The 14,129-nt window shown below is 58.4% G+C and overlaps 1 protein-coding gene across 2 annotated transcripts in view; it reads right to left on the bottom strand.

Annotated features, from left to right (window-relative positions):
* IREB2 (iron responsive element binding protein 2) overlaps positions 1-11,776 on the bottom strand; it is a 31,069-nt gene extending 19,293 nt beyond the window's left edge. The window contains exons 1-6 of one of the 2 annotated variants that reach the window (XM_037509994.2): positions 11,714-11,776; positions 11,008-11,097; positions 4,660-4,825; positions 3,510-3,647; positions 2,555-2,773; positions 283-352 (exon numbers count right to left, since the gene is read on the bottom strand). In XM_037509994.2, coding sequence (XP_037365891.1) covers positions 283-352; positions 2,555-2,773; positions 3,510-3,647; positions 4,660-4,825; positions 11,008-11,097; positions 11,714-11,732 — 702 coding nt within the window. In that variant the 5' untranslated portion in view covers positions 11,733-11,776. The remainder of the gene's footprint in view (positions 1-282; positions 353-2,554; positions 2,774-3,509; positions 3,648-4,659; positions 4,826-11,007; positions 11,098-11,713) is intronic. The other variant, XM_054694723.1, reaches the window with a different exon arrangement.
* Positions 11,777-14,129: the final 2,353 nt, after the last annotated feature.

Raw genomic sequence — 14,129 nt, 5'->3', positions numbered from 1 at the left:
ACAAAGCAGAGGCAGAGGGGACATCCTGGAGCCAGAGGAGCAGTCTCCCGCTCCGGCCGCACGTGGACAAGGGAAGGCGCCAGCACAGCGCCTAGCCCCCGGCACAGGACTCTCCCGTCTCACCTGTTTTATCCACGGGGGCTCTGCCAAGAGTTTACTGAAGCAGTAAAAGGGCTCTACTGCCGGGAAGTGTCTAACAATTACTCGTCTAGAGACATAAACGCTGTACCTACCAATAGTTTGTAACTGTCAACACAAAAGTTTCCCCCAAGTCATTTATACCTTGAAAAACTGAAGCCGTTCTCGATTTCTGCCAAATTCTATTTCTTGATTTTTCAACACTGTTTCAGGCCTGAGAGAGAGAAAAGCCGGTATTAAATGCATCCCAGAGAAGACGCACCGCGTGTGCCCCCAAGCCCACACCTCAGACACACAACAGCCCTGCACTCTCACTGGATTTTTCAGCAGGAGCTGCCTTCTTCTCAACAAAGAGGCGCTGCCTACACCAGCACCCCAGGTGGCTCTGTGCGGTGAGGCACAGCCCGCCAGGACAGGATGGGCCACACTGGCCCTCCACCGGGAAAGACATGAGGCCCTGGGCCCTGAGTGCGTGTGTCTCACCCCGTGACTCCGTGTTGCCTTACACTGGGAGGGGGACACTGGTTATGTATGTCATAACGATGTCAAGGTTTGTATGTAAAAAGAACTTCTGGCAAAAATCTTGTATTCCTCTCACCCAAGCGAAGGTTCCATCTGGTGTAAGCAGCAGCTTGCTTTAGGCAGATCACATTTCACATGGATTACTTACTCCAAGGCCCCCAACAATTCACCTCCAACCCATAAAATCAGTGCCATTTTTGAAGGAAAACTTCATTTGATCTAACCGGTATATTTTTTAAATTATTTCTAACAGCTTTAAGTTGCTTATTTCAGCCTCCAGCTAGTGATTAAGCGCCGCCCAGAATATCGATATGATTGAATTATGCATGTCCTCCAGGGTCCAGACAATCATACTTGTTTAACTGTCCACTTTGCCTTTTAACAAAGACCACCTTAATAATCCATCACTGGGTGAGCCCTGGGGTCACGACACAGCCTGGTGAGGCTTTTCCGAGGGCCCCAGGGAGCAAAGATGTCCAGAGCCCGCCACCCCCACAGCTGCAGAACACACAAAGCCACAAGCTGCCATCCAGGCACTTCTCAGCTCATAATTGACCAAGAGCCAGGATCTCCCACCTTTCTATTCTTGACATTTTTGCAAGTCTGTAAACATACCTGACACATGAAAACACACAGGAGACAGACTCCTTCAGCCAGCGACAACAACATCGCTCATCTCAATACTTTTTAAATTAAGAGTAAAAGCAGATGGGAAATATTAAACCAGACTGGACTTTTAGAAGCAAAAGAAAACTATCTTAGCCCTTCATACTCTGCCACTTAAGAAAAGCTCTGAGTTTTAAAATAAATCTTCCTTTTAGGAAATTAATTTCTGTATAAAAACATGTTAATCGCAAATGTCAACATGCCCCTAACAATCAGGATAACTAGGCAGCAAGACTTAGGCGGACTCACATAAACTGTCACAATTTGATAGCAAAGAACCCAGATTATACTGAATTTTTAAAGAACACACATGGTTTTATAAATAGTGAACCCAAAATTTTAGGAACAGAATTTCAAAGATTCAGATTAGGAATAAATGAATTAATACATTAACTGGCACTTAAGTGAACTATGCATGAATATTACTCTTAGCTATTCTAAATCTTAATTGTGTTAAGTTTCTTTACACTTAAAAAAGCAAGCCATTTTTCGGGGCTCTTTAAAAATCTTTTGAAAATCAGTTTTTTGTTTTTCTTTTTTAAGTCCACTGGCAATGCGGTAAACGGCACGGGGCAGTAAACGAAACGACATCACCCTTAAAAGTCCTGACTTTGACTTTTCCGCAGCCCAATGTGCTTTCAGAGACTATAGCATATAAAAACTTAAGCTGTATAACTTTTTCACTTGTTTTGTTTAACTATTAGGGACTGTAACCAACTGCTAGGAACAGGATTCGCTCCCAGGCAGGTCTGCTATTTTCCATGGGGCCAAGAGGCAGCCAAGTATCTATAGCCTCATGACGTGTCTAACGAGATCTGTTTCTTAACCCCTGGCCGTCTCACCTACCCCTGCCCCCGCCAGCGCCTCCACTCTGTCCCCTGCAGTCATGAGCTTAATGCCCACCCCTTCCGCCCCCCTTCACCTACGGGTGAGTACAGTTCTTAAGGCAGTGGATAAAAACAGGTGATGTGGCATGGAAGAAAAGCTGGACGTACAAATGGGGAACACACAAAAAAGGTAGGAATTAACAATAAAACATGGAAAGGGCACAAATTCAAATTCACTGAAATGAAAAATTCACAGCTTAAAATGAGATCCCATTTTTCTACCTACGTTAGTTAAAAAACTAATTATATTTGCAAAAAAATATTAAAACTGTTCCTGATACTAAGCAACTCAGGAAGTACAGGTGTGCCCTGCCAGACGGGGGGTCTGCGCAGATGCGTACTCAGGTACTGGCTGCAGGTGGAAGGGGCACAGGAGCGGCGTGTTCTCGATCTGCGGGGAGCACTGTCCCGAGGGCCGGCCGGGTTCTCCGGGGTCACAGGGCGCGCGGCAGGGGGCCTGGCCGCGGCAGGGCAGCTTCCTGGGCTGGACTCTAAGTGGGGAGAGCTTCCCTGCCTTCTGCAGGTCCCCACCGCCGGGGTTTGGGGCATTCTGTATCGCACTGTCATTCAAAAAAAGAAAATCATTTAAGTGAAACAGAAATGAAGCTAAGATGACAACACACAGGAGCTGCCCCGGGAGCGCACGCCCACGCCGAAAGCCAGAGCACAGCTCACCGCGGGCCCCGCGGCACGTCTCGGGTCACCAGCACACACACAAGAACAGGTCACTTAAATTTAGAAACAAAACATAATTCTAAGTGCCCCACAAAATACTCGTCACGTTCGGGCCTCCCTGGTGGCGCAGAGGTCAGTCTCAGCACTATGAAGCTGCCCGCAGCCACTGCAGCCTGAGTTTGATCCCCAGACAGGGAGCTACCCACGTGGCGCAGCAGACCTCTCCTGACTCCCCACTGCTCCCCTCAGCAGTGTGTTTCAGTAGATCCACCTGTTCTGCTCCCCACTCTGTCTCTGGTGAATCCTCTTAACCCCCACACCTCTGGCCTGCACCCCAGTTCTTCTCTGCCAAAAAATAAAAAAATCAACTTAAAAAAAGAAACAGAATTTGGACAATTCACTCCAAAAAGCAAATTCTAATCTTAGAAATTCCTACCCAAAATTGCAGCAGAAATAAAAAAACATGAAAATAATGTTTAACTCAAAGTGACTCAAGCAGCCCTGGCCAGCGCCAGCCTCGCTCAGCCTCCCACGACACAGCAGCACCCCCACCGCAGCCCTGGGCACCGGCCATGTGCACCCCCAACCCCACGCCTGTTTCCCCGGTTCCCTATGAAATACCATTTGCTGAAGTCAATCTGCAGAGAGTGGTCCACAGTGAGGTCTGCCGGACAGGCGGGGTGGACTTTCCCAGGGTCCCCTCCAAGCGTTTTCACTGCCTCCCTCATAGCAGCGAGATCCACCATGGCCGGAATCCCGCTACAAAACAAAGAGTGGACAAACCGCAGTTCTGAATGACTGACACACATCAGTTTATTTTTATGCTTAAAAAGTTTGAGCTCGCGTGCCTGTCTGACCACGTGCCCTGCTCGGGTAGGACCAACTCCGACACACGGCCGGAAAGCTTGAGTGCGAAGGGCAGACACGCCGAAGCACACATGGATGACACTTAGAAGACCCCGGGGAGCGGCCAAGGCTTTCTCCTGCTCTGGTTTCATGCTGCCCCCAGCTCCAGACTCTCCCTCACGGCTCTCCTGTTCCTCCAGCATGGCCACTGGGCAGCTCCAACCAGCGCACGTCCAGGATCCCCCCGTGACCCCAAAGTGCTCCCGACGTGGGACCGGAGCCAAGGAAGGGGGAGCTCTGCCCTCGGGGATTTCTGCGTGCCTGGCACTGGGGCAGCAGCACCACCCCGAATCTGCAAGGGGAGGCCGCTCCTGCAGCTCCTGCCTCCCTCGGCCAGCGGGCCCCAGGGGCCCAGGAGATGGCGGGATTTTATGCCTGGGGACAAGCCAAGTGCATAAGGGGTGGGATCGGGGCTTTTTTCTGACCAGTCACTGCCTCTCCAGCAAAAAGACAAGGCTGGTGGCTGCGGGGGGCGGAGGATGAGGGGCGGGGCAGAGACAGGGCAGGGCATGAGGGACAGGGCACGGCGTGAGGACAGGGAGCAGGACAGTCCTTTGGGCCTGAGGTGGGTAAGGGGGGTGGTAATGTCTGAGAGGGCAGCAAGCCTGAGAGGGCAGCAGCCCTGGGGGGGAGGGTCCTGAGAGGGCCATGAGCCTGAGGGGGGGGCTGAAAGGGCAGAGGGCCTGAGTGGGGGGGAGCCACTGGGGGAAAGGGCCTGAGAGGGCCGCTGGCCTGAGGGGGGGGTCCTGAGAGGGCCACGGGCCTGGTCGCGAGCCTGAGGGGGGTCCTGAGAGGGCGGCAGGCCTGAGGGGGGAGGGCCTGAGAGGGCGGCGGGCCCGAGAGGGGCCGCACAGCCCGCACTCACGTGAAGTCCTGCAGCAGCACACGCGCGGGGAAGAAGGGCACCTCAGCGCCACCCCGCCGGGCTCGCCAGTCCAGGATGGCCAGCGCGTCGTCCTCGCGCACCAGGAAGCCGTCGCAGCGGCGCACGGCAGCCTCCAGCAGCACCCGGATGGAGAAGGGCAGCGCGTCTGCGGAGAGAGCACCGGGCCAACAGGCACTCAGGCGAACACGATTCTCCATGTGTGGTCAGCCCAAGCGCAGGGCCCGCATCCACGTCTGCTCTCCCGCCTCCCGCTGGGCAGAAACCCTGGGCGAGCCAGAAGCTCCACCGCGCCCCACCCCAACTGCGACCCGCGAGAGGTCCGCTGCGACCCTGGGCACAAAGGCCCGGCACCGGGACCCCGGGCAGGGAGGGTGGCACTCACCCACATGAACTGCGAGCAGGCCCAGCCCAAGTGGACGCAGCTGCAGATCCTCTGGCCGCAGGGGACAGGCCCGAGGTCCCCACCCCAAGCACCAGTCCACGACCAAGCGGCTCTGGAGCCGGCCCTTCCCGGATGAAGGCATTGCGGGCCCCTCCCACCCCCACAGGAGCCCGCGTCTACCGGTCTGATGCCACCCAGCCGGGAGTGCGGCCTCCTGCCCGGTGTCGTCCCTGAGCGGCCGGCCCAGCAGCACAGGAGCAGCACCCAGTCCCAGCAAAAAGCAACTTCGCATCCTTCCTCCAGGCTTTCATCCGATTTTTGGGCATGAGCTACACCCAGTGTCACTTTCCTACTGTCCACTCGCTGTCCAGCCCACAGCGACCTCATTTCTACCCTCACTCGCGGCCGCTCACCCGGACTCCAGAGCTGGCACCCTCCTCCTTCCCGAAACACCCTCTCCGGCGTCCACAACCCGGCATCTGCTCCCCCACAGGCCGCGGGGAGGCGGCCAGAAGCAGAGGGGACAGGCCAGTCCCAGCTGTTCTAAAGGACCCGCGTGGAGAACTCCGGTGCCCCTGCTGCAGGCCACTGACGGGCGGGTCCCCGAGGGCCTTCCCACCCGCCACCCCTCGACACCGGCCGGGTAGAGTGACCCTCGCTGGCGCCAGGACACAGTGTTGCCACAGGCAGTGAGTGGCGCCGCCTCTGGCCCAGGACTCTTGTGCCTTCCGCCAGCTTCGGTGCCACCACACCGGCGGCCTCGCCAACGGAACAGTCAGGTGTTCATTCTCTGCAGCCCCTGGCACCAGGGGTAGCCAGGCGCCCTCGAGAGCGCCTATTCCCTGACCCCACAGGTGGCTACACCGTTCTTCTCGGGGTTCTGACTGCTCCTCTGACTTCAGCTGACTCCGTCATCGCCGATGACTCCAGACTGTTCCCTGCAGCCGGGGTCTGTGCCTGAGCTCCAACCAAATCCAGCCATGGCCCGGACACGGCTGCAGGTACACGCATCTGTTCGCAAACTCCCCGATCTTGCAACTGCCCAGCGCGCACCAGGTCACTCCCGTGGCCGAGAGCTCCTGAAGCAGCACCGCCGCCCACCCAGCTGCTCCCGCACCAGGTCTCCCGGGGCTGGGAGTCTGCCATTGCCACCCCACTAAGGCTGGGCCCTGCGGCCCCTGTGGACTCTCGCCCAAGTCGCCACCATGCCGACCTGCAACCTGCCCTCCAGTGTGCCCCACCTCCCGGGAGGCCCACCCTTCCAGGGCACCTGCAGGTCAGCCCAGGCGCCACCCGCTTCCCTCACTGCACTGGCGCGGGCGCCAATGGCGCGAATGCCCCGGGGGCGGACAGCGGGCGCAAGCAGGCCCAGAGACCACGGCACCAGAGTGCATGTGGCTCAGGAGACTGTTCCCTACAGGTGCCAATGCACTTAAGAACGACCTCGCGGAGGCAGAAGAGACTGCTGAGTCCAGTCTCCACGCAGCGGGAAGCGTGCGCTAGGCCCCACATCGCACCAACACACCGGTCACGTGCGCAAAGTCACCAGTGTAGATGTTAGGGCTGCTCAAGAGTCCATTCCCGAGAACCCCAACTGGCAAACCAGGTGCTGCCACTTGGGTCTGGGGCAGAAGTGTCTCAGAGCCAAGGGAAGTGACACTCCTGGGCATCGAGCAGCCTCACCGCTGTTGCCCACCACCAGGTCTCCAGAAATGTCAGCAGACTGGTCTTTCATTAAGCACCACGATGAAGGCCATGCCCTTGCCTCACCAGGTCTGCGTCGGTGGGCAGCACTTCCCCGGCGAGGTGGGTCCTGCAGAGCTTCTCTCCTGACCTCTCCAGAGCCCCATGGCCAGTGCCAGCCGAAGCGCCGTCTGCCTGTCTGTGTCCGTCTCTGACTTCCTGTCTGTCACCTTCTCCCACCCAGAAACCAAAGCTTGCAGCGACGTGAACTGACCGCACCCACCAAAGTGGGGGTTTGCACACCATCCAGCTGAGAACTGGATGGGGTCACTGCTGTTGTCCCTAACCAGGAATGTCCAGAATTCTATGGCTCTAGAGAACTAACACTTTAAGGGGAGATATTCAGGCACGTGGAAACCAGGACACGATGGCAACTTGAGCTGCAGAAGCGTAGTCACTTATCACCACACGTCTATGACGAGCTGTCACCACCGTCACCCTCTTGATTTGGTGGAAGCCGGGGCCAGGAAGGTAGGCACCACCCACAAGACCACTGATATTGGCATGTTCAGGGCCCCAGGGAGGCAGATGCTTGAGGCCCCTTGGCTGCTACGGAGGAGGGCAGCAGCCCACACTGGGGGCACAAATGCAGACCGGGCTGGCGGCCACGGTTCCGCACAGACCACCCTGGGCAGCACACGCTGTGTCACCGTCATGACGCTCATTGGGGAACACGCTGAGAGAGACGATCAGGTCCACTTATGCTAACGTGCTCGGTCTGGGCACGGCCAAGGTCGGCCAGGCAAGCGATGGTGTTTGGAAAGTGTTTCTCAAATGTGCCTCAACTTCTGATACTTTCACCGCAGGCGGGTGTGGGGAGAATGACACATCCCACCGCCTCCGGCGGGACAGTGCCCACGCGGCAGTCTGTGAGGTCTCTCAGCTCAGAGCCCACACACGCTGCTGGCCCGGACACCTCTTATTTTATATTTAAAAAATGAAAAAAGGGGGCCTCTCTGGTGGTGCAAGGGGTTAAGCACAGCACTTATGAAGCAATCACCAGCCTCTGTAGCATGAGTTCGATCCCCGGCCAGGGAGCTACCCACAGGGCACAGCAGACCTCTCCTGTCTCCCCGCTGCTCCCCTCAGCAGTGCATTTTAGTCAGTCTGCCTGTTCTGTTCCCTACCCTGTCACTGGGGAATCCTCTCACACCCCACCCCCACCTCTGGCCTATATCCCAGCTCTTGGATACATAAATCAATCTTTTAAAAAATTTGGAAAAAAAGGGGAAATTTTTCACACAAAAATACAAGTCTCAAGGAAAATACCAGAAAATGCACAACACTGACCGGGGCCTCCACCCTACCGGAGCAGCGAGGCCCCGTCTGTTCCAGTTCCAACAAGGGCATAAGGTTCCTGTGTGCTGCCTCGGTGGTCTTGGCAGACACCGCACCCAGCCGGCCCGGGCCTCAGGGTTGCTGCCTAATGCGCAAGCCCCCACCCCAGCCCACCCACCCCACAGCAGTGGGCCAAGGGCACATGGAGGGCAGACCACGCAGAACGGGCACAGCAGACAGCACGGCTGAAGACTGCTGCCCCTGGAGAACAGAGCAGTGCTGGGGGCACCTGAGGGTGCATCACCTCCCCAGGAAGATGCAGAGTCAGGCAAACTCACAGGTTTAGCCTCACATCCCTCAGCTGTATGGAGCAGAGATACAGCATCACAGCGCAGACAGTCTTGGAGCCTGAGAGTCCTGGCCTAGGCAGCACCGAAAGGGTCACCATGGGGCACGGATCAGCACCGACAGCTACAGTCACAGGATGAAGGACATCTTCTGACTGCGGGAACTCTACCTGAGGCCCAAGGAGGGCCAGCGACCCGGCTCGCACCTGCTGGAGCTGCCACAGGGTAAGTGGAAAAGCCCCCGGCGTCCGGAGTTGGGCGAGAAGCTCCGGGCAGTGCTGTGTGGCCAGCAAGGCCTGTTTCTGTCTCCAGCCAGCCCAAGCTAGACCGGGTCCGTGCTGAACACATAACATTTTTTGTACTATCACTAACGAGAGGCCTGGAAATGTCAGAAGAGAAAACAAAGTCCTGCTCTGTCACGTTCCTCACTCACTGGCCAACAGAGAAGACAAGACAGATACCTATGGCTGGCGACGGTGCGGACATGCTCACTCCTCGTTCGCTCCTGGGAAGCGTGGAGTCTATTGGAATGGCTACCCAGGAGCGGATAGTCCTCCCTATATTGCCCCTGCCACAACCACAACCAATCCCTGGCAGGCCAGCGGCCCACGGCTAGCAGCCAGGACACCCTGGGACAAGCAGGTCTGAGGCTGAGGAAACTGCCATGAAGACAGGGACTGAGCCAGGAAGGTGTCAAGAGCTAAGACAGGGACAGAGGCTGCCACCTTGGGCCAAGTGCAAAGGGGCAGGCGCAAAGGCTCTTGCCGCTGAGGGAGAAGAGTGGAGGGAAGCAGGAGTCTGAAGCCCCCGGAGAGAAATGGCCCTGCCCCTTTCTCCAGATGCGCTTCCGGCCAGGCCCGCCCACAGTCACACAGAGCCAACTTCACTTGGCAGGTGGTGCCTTCGCTGTGAAGTAGCAGGGCCTAACCTAGAACAGAAACTGTCAGCAAAAGCAGAGTTAAAACCGACAGAGCCCTGGACACAACGTGCAACAGTGGCAAGTGCCCGGGCACACGTGTGTGAGCAAGCCTTAGGGAGCTCACACTGGAGTGAAGACCACAGGCAGACCGTCCGCTACTTCCCAACCCACAGGCTTTTGCAGGGCCCACGGGAGAAGACTGGAAGGTGGACAGGGCCGCGTGTCCCTTCTGGCAAGATAACTGGAGCAGCTGTGAACCCCACCACAGCCCAGTCATGCAAGGCTAATGTACTCGGAGGGACGGGCGAGCCTGGACGGCTGTGCACAAAATGGCAACACCTTTGCAAAAACTCCAAAAACACTAGGAGTTTGTATTCTGATAATAAACCAACTGTCCAGACAGGTCGCTCCTTTCTTTCAAAGTCAACTCTTCTAAGTTTTATTCCCTCTTAAATAATTACGGAGATACTAAATAATTGATAATGAACCTCTCATAATAATCACTCTCTGGAAATAACAGGTTTTAACCCCACAGAAAAACCAAATTTGTTTGGAAAGCATTTGCATTGTCAGGTGTTCTATTCCTGTACTCATCATGGCTATGAAAACCCAGGTGCTCCAGAACTCAGCTCTGTGTACGTGCCCAACATGCTGATTTCAGAGATAACGTAGCCTTTGCATTACTAGCCCTTCCTTTCAATGCGTTTTACAGTTGTTCTCGGGTTCCCTGCATTTGGAAAATAGAAGCACATTCCCACAAATTATCCACACAAAGTACCTATGCTTTTAAGATCACCCTCATGCTTCTTTACTATATTAAGCTATTACAATACGGGTTAAAAATTTTCCAGTCCACAATCATTACATGTTTGGGCAAACTAAAGGAACACCTTTTTTGCATGTGATCAATTTGGCTGTTTCCTTTTCAAAACTAACACAAACTCATCAGCGCTGAAGGGACAAGATCAAAGTGCGTAAGAGATGAGGGCGGAGGCCTGGCCAGGCGGCTCAGCCTAACCTGTCGAGGAAGGCGCTTGCTCCCATTTTGATAGGCTGTTTATTTTTGGACAGGAGCTTGATTCTTATACAGAAATTTTCTGCGATATTCTAAGATATACGAGTCTTTTCACCACGTACAAGTACACATGGATAGTGCCAGTCTAGAACATTTAATTCCATCAAATCTATAGAAAAAATAGCAAACATAATGTTCATAATAAAATGAAGGGGAAAAAACATTAAAGATGGACCATTAAAGATGTGGCGCAAAGGGTTGAGTGGCAGCACTGTGAAGCTGTCCACAGCCGCTGTAGCCTGAGTTCCATCCCCAGCCAGGAAGCTGGACGGGCACAGGGAGCTGTGCCACAGGGCACAGCAGACCTCTCCTGTCTCCCCGCTGCTCCCCTCAGCAGTATACTTCAGTCAGTCTGCCTGTTCTGTTCCCCACTCTGTCTCTGGTGAATCGTCTCACCACCCTGCACCTCTGGCCCATACCCCAGTTCTTGTACGCATAAACAAATCTTTTTCAAAAAAAGTTATCGAGATCTGTATAGATGTACTTCTTACAACATCACGGGAGTAAGTAAAATTTCATCTCGGCTTGACAACCCTATATTTATTACTACAAACTAAACGAGCCCCCCAAAAAGCAACATTACCATACTTGGCGCCTCCAAGTTTAGGTACATTGAAGAACTTCTTACGGGAACTGTCACTTAATGTTTCAATAAGGTACTCAAAGGCATTTCCTGGAAGGGGGAAAAAAAAAACTTTTATTACACACAGCTGGCCACAAAGTCCCTTATTCAAAGTGAAAGTCCCGGAAACCCGCCGTGTCCAGCGGAACTGTCCGCCCCAGCGGCGGGGCCCCACGTCGGCAGGCGAGCGGCCGGGGCCTGGCTTGACGTAATGACGGTAACTGACTGGGGCGGCCCGCGTCGCTCATGCCCAGAATAACCCCGGCCCGGGGCTCCTGCCAAGCCACACCGGCAAAGTCACGAGCTCGAAGAGGCTCGCGCGGGCCCGGGCAGGGAGCCCCGGGGCCGCGGGCGCCACGACTTCCTCGGAGGGACGCGGTTCCGAGAGCCCGTGCGGCGGGGCCTCGCGCGCGGGGGCAGCGGGCAAAGGCGAAGCAAGCCGAGGGCCGAGGGAGGCGGCCGGCGCGGGCCGCGGGGGCGGGGGGTCGGGGCCGCCTGGGGCCGGCGGAGGGCCCGGGGCGCGCGTCCGGGGAGCGCCGGCCTGGCCGCGTCGGGGCCGAGCGGGGCGGCGGAGACCCCGGCGGCCGGGCCCTCGCACGGGCGGCGCCCGGCCGGCCGGCCGCAGGCCCCGCCACCCGTCGGGGCCGGGCCGGGCGGCGGCACCCACCTGCGCGGGGCGCGTCCATCGCCGGCGAGCATAGTCCCGCGGGGCGGCCGGGCGGGGGGACCGGACGGGGGACCGGGCAGGGAGCCGGAAGGAAGCGAGCGCCGCGCAAACACCGCGAGACGGCGCCGCGCAAACACCGCGAGACTGGCCGCCAGCTCTCGCGAGACGCTGGCGCGGAACAAAGACGGCGGCGGCGGGGCGGGTCAGCGGCGCTCCCGGCGCAGGCGCGGAGGGCGCGGGCCCGGTGCCAAGGGCCCCCCGCCGCCCCCCGCGACCCGCCGCCCCCGGCCGGCTCCGCCCGCGCCGCCCCCCGCGGGGTCCCCACCTGTGGGCGCGGGGCTGGTGGTGCGGACCCCACTGTCCACTGTAACCCGGAGCCGGGCCCCGGGCCACCTGCCAGCGCCGCAGGCCCGCGGAGTGGACGCGGGAACGGGGTCCCCAAGGGCGCCTTGGCGGGACAGCCGCGCCCCGGGTCACGGGCCGGCACGGTGGAGACACGGCCTCCCGCAGGGCCGCGGCGCAGCCCTCCCCGCTGCCCCTGGCCTCCGCTGGCCCCGCGCCGGGGCTGGCCTTCTGGCTGCGCTGCGCCCCGCACCGTCCAGACGCGGCCCTGGGCTGGAGGGTCGGCCGCGAGCGTGCGTGCGGGGCCTGGTGTGCCAGCTCGGTGTCCACTGCCCGCTCCCGCACCCTCGCTGACCCCATGTGTGGGCGCCCTGGGCCTGCAGCGCGGGCCACAGGCGCGTCCAGGGGCCTTGGCTGCCTCCGCATCCGCGGCAGGGTGGCTCAGAGTCCCCAGAACTGGACTCTGCGCTTTCCCCTTCAGCCCAGGGGGGCCCCCCTGTGTTGCCCATGCCCCTGAAGGGCACCGCCCTCCATCGCCCAGTTGCTGGGAAGCCAGCGGTCACCCTGGACTTGCTCTCTGTTTCGGCAGCCTCCGCTGCAGACAGTGCAGCCCGTGTCCTCCCCCCACTTCCCACCACGCTGCTGCTTCCCCCCTGCCCTGCAGCCCAGCCCCTCCCTGTCAGAGCCTCCCTTTCCCATGATGAAGGGATCCGGGAACTCCCCCACCATTGCTGCCCCCACGTGAAGGGCCAGGGACCCCCCCTGGCGCTGGGAGAACTTGGGGGGAGAGAGAAGTGTGGGGTCACATGGGAGCCTAACTTCATTTGACGTCTAGACCTCAAACTCTAGCGCAAGCAGGGAACAAAGAGGCAGCGCAGAAAGGGCTTTCTCTGGGGGCTTGGGGCTTGCTGACGTCCCCAGCTAGTGGCCGGCGAGAGCAGAATTAGGAAGCCAGGTTCTGGGTGCGGGGCTGCTGCTGGGTCACTTGAGCTGTGAGCCACCTTCTTTCCCTGGGTCTCTTCCCTGGCGTTTGCAAGCTGGGCCCATGATTGGGCCCAGGAAGAAAAGTGAGGTTTGGGAGGACTGCGTGTGTAGCAGCGAGAGGCCTTAGAAATACCCCGAGACTCAGGGGCCTGAGGTCGGCCTGGACACCAGTCGTGGTCAGCGAAGCTCCCAGCTGCACCTCCAATCTCTCCGTGCAAACTAGCTGCTTCTACTACGTGAGACACCCCCTGGGCTGAGCAGGGCGGCATCCTGCTAGGCTTGGCCCGGTGGACTGTCCCTCACACGGATCCAGCAGAGCAGCCTTGTTCACACTGGGCTGAGGGTCGGCCTCGCTTCCTTGGGGGCTGTTCACCTAGAGATCGAAATGTCGAAGTGTGACCTTCCCCTATCCCGGGACCCTGGGCCTTACTCCTGACAACTCCTCACTCACTGACTGATGGGTCACCCTAGCGCAGCCTCCAGAGCAGCCTGTGAAAGCGAAGCCAGTTCCCGCCATCGGCTCAGAGCCCAGTGGCACTCAGTGAAAGCAAAGTCCTCGCAGGGCCCCGCGGCCCCCTACCTGCCCTGGCCTCACCTCCTGGTCCCCTTCCTGCTCTGACTGCTCCGCTGCTGACCTCTTGCCAATCCCCCCGCCCAACACCCATCCCAGCCGCCTCAGCTTCCGGTCTCTGCTCCAATTTGACCTACTTGACCCAACCTGACGCAACATACGTGCTGGCCACCCCCTGCCCCTTCCCTACTCTTGCCCATGGTGACTCCCAGGCTCTGACCACATCCCGGAACTCACCACTACCCACTGCCCACCTCCTGATGCGGCCCCCACGCTAGGGCTGGCCCCAAGCCCCTGCCTGCTCTCAGCCCGTGCCTGGACTTGACTGCATGGGTCCAGTGCAGTGGGAGGTGTCGGTGGGTGGGTGCCCTGAGGCCAAGGGAGCCCTCCGCTCACCCCCTCGCTTGCACTCCCCAGGGCCTCTCCCCTCCTGGCCATGCCTGCCGTGGCGGGTGGGGGGTTCCCACGTGGAAGCCAGAGAAGCTGAAGCCTGCAAGCTGCAGGGCAGCTCTGGGGGAC

The sequence above is a fragment of the Talpa occidentalis genome, unplaced genomic scaffold, assembly GCF_014898055.3.
Source record: "Talpa occidentalis isolate TD23 unplaced genomic scaffold, MPIMG_talOcc4v2.1 talOcc4.14, whole genome shotgun sequence".
Taxonomy (NCBI): Eukaryota; Metazoa; Chordata; class Mammalia; order Eulipotyphla; family Talpidae; genus Talpa; species Talpa occidentalis.
The sequence above is the reverse complement of the archived record's forward strand: the minus strand, read 5'-3'. Positions and strand labels throughout refer to the sequence as shown.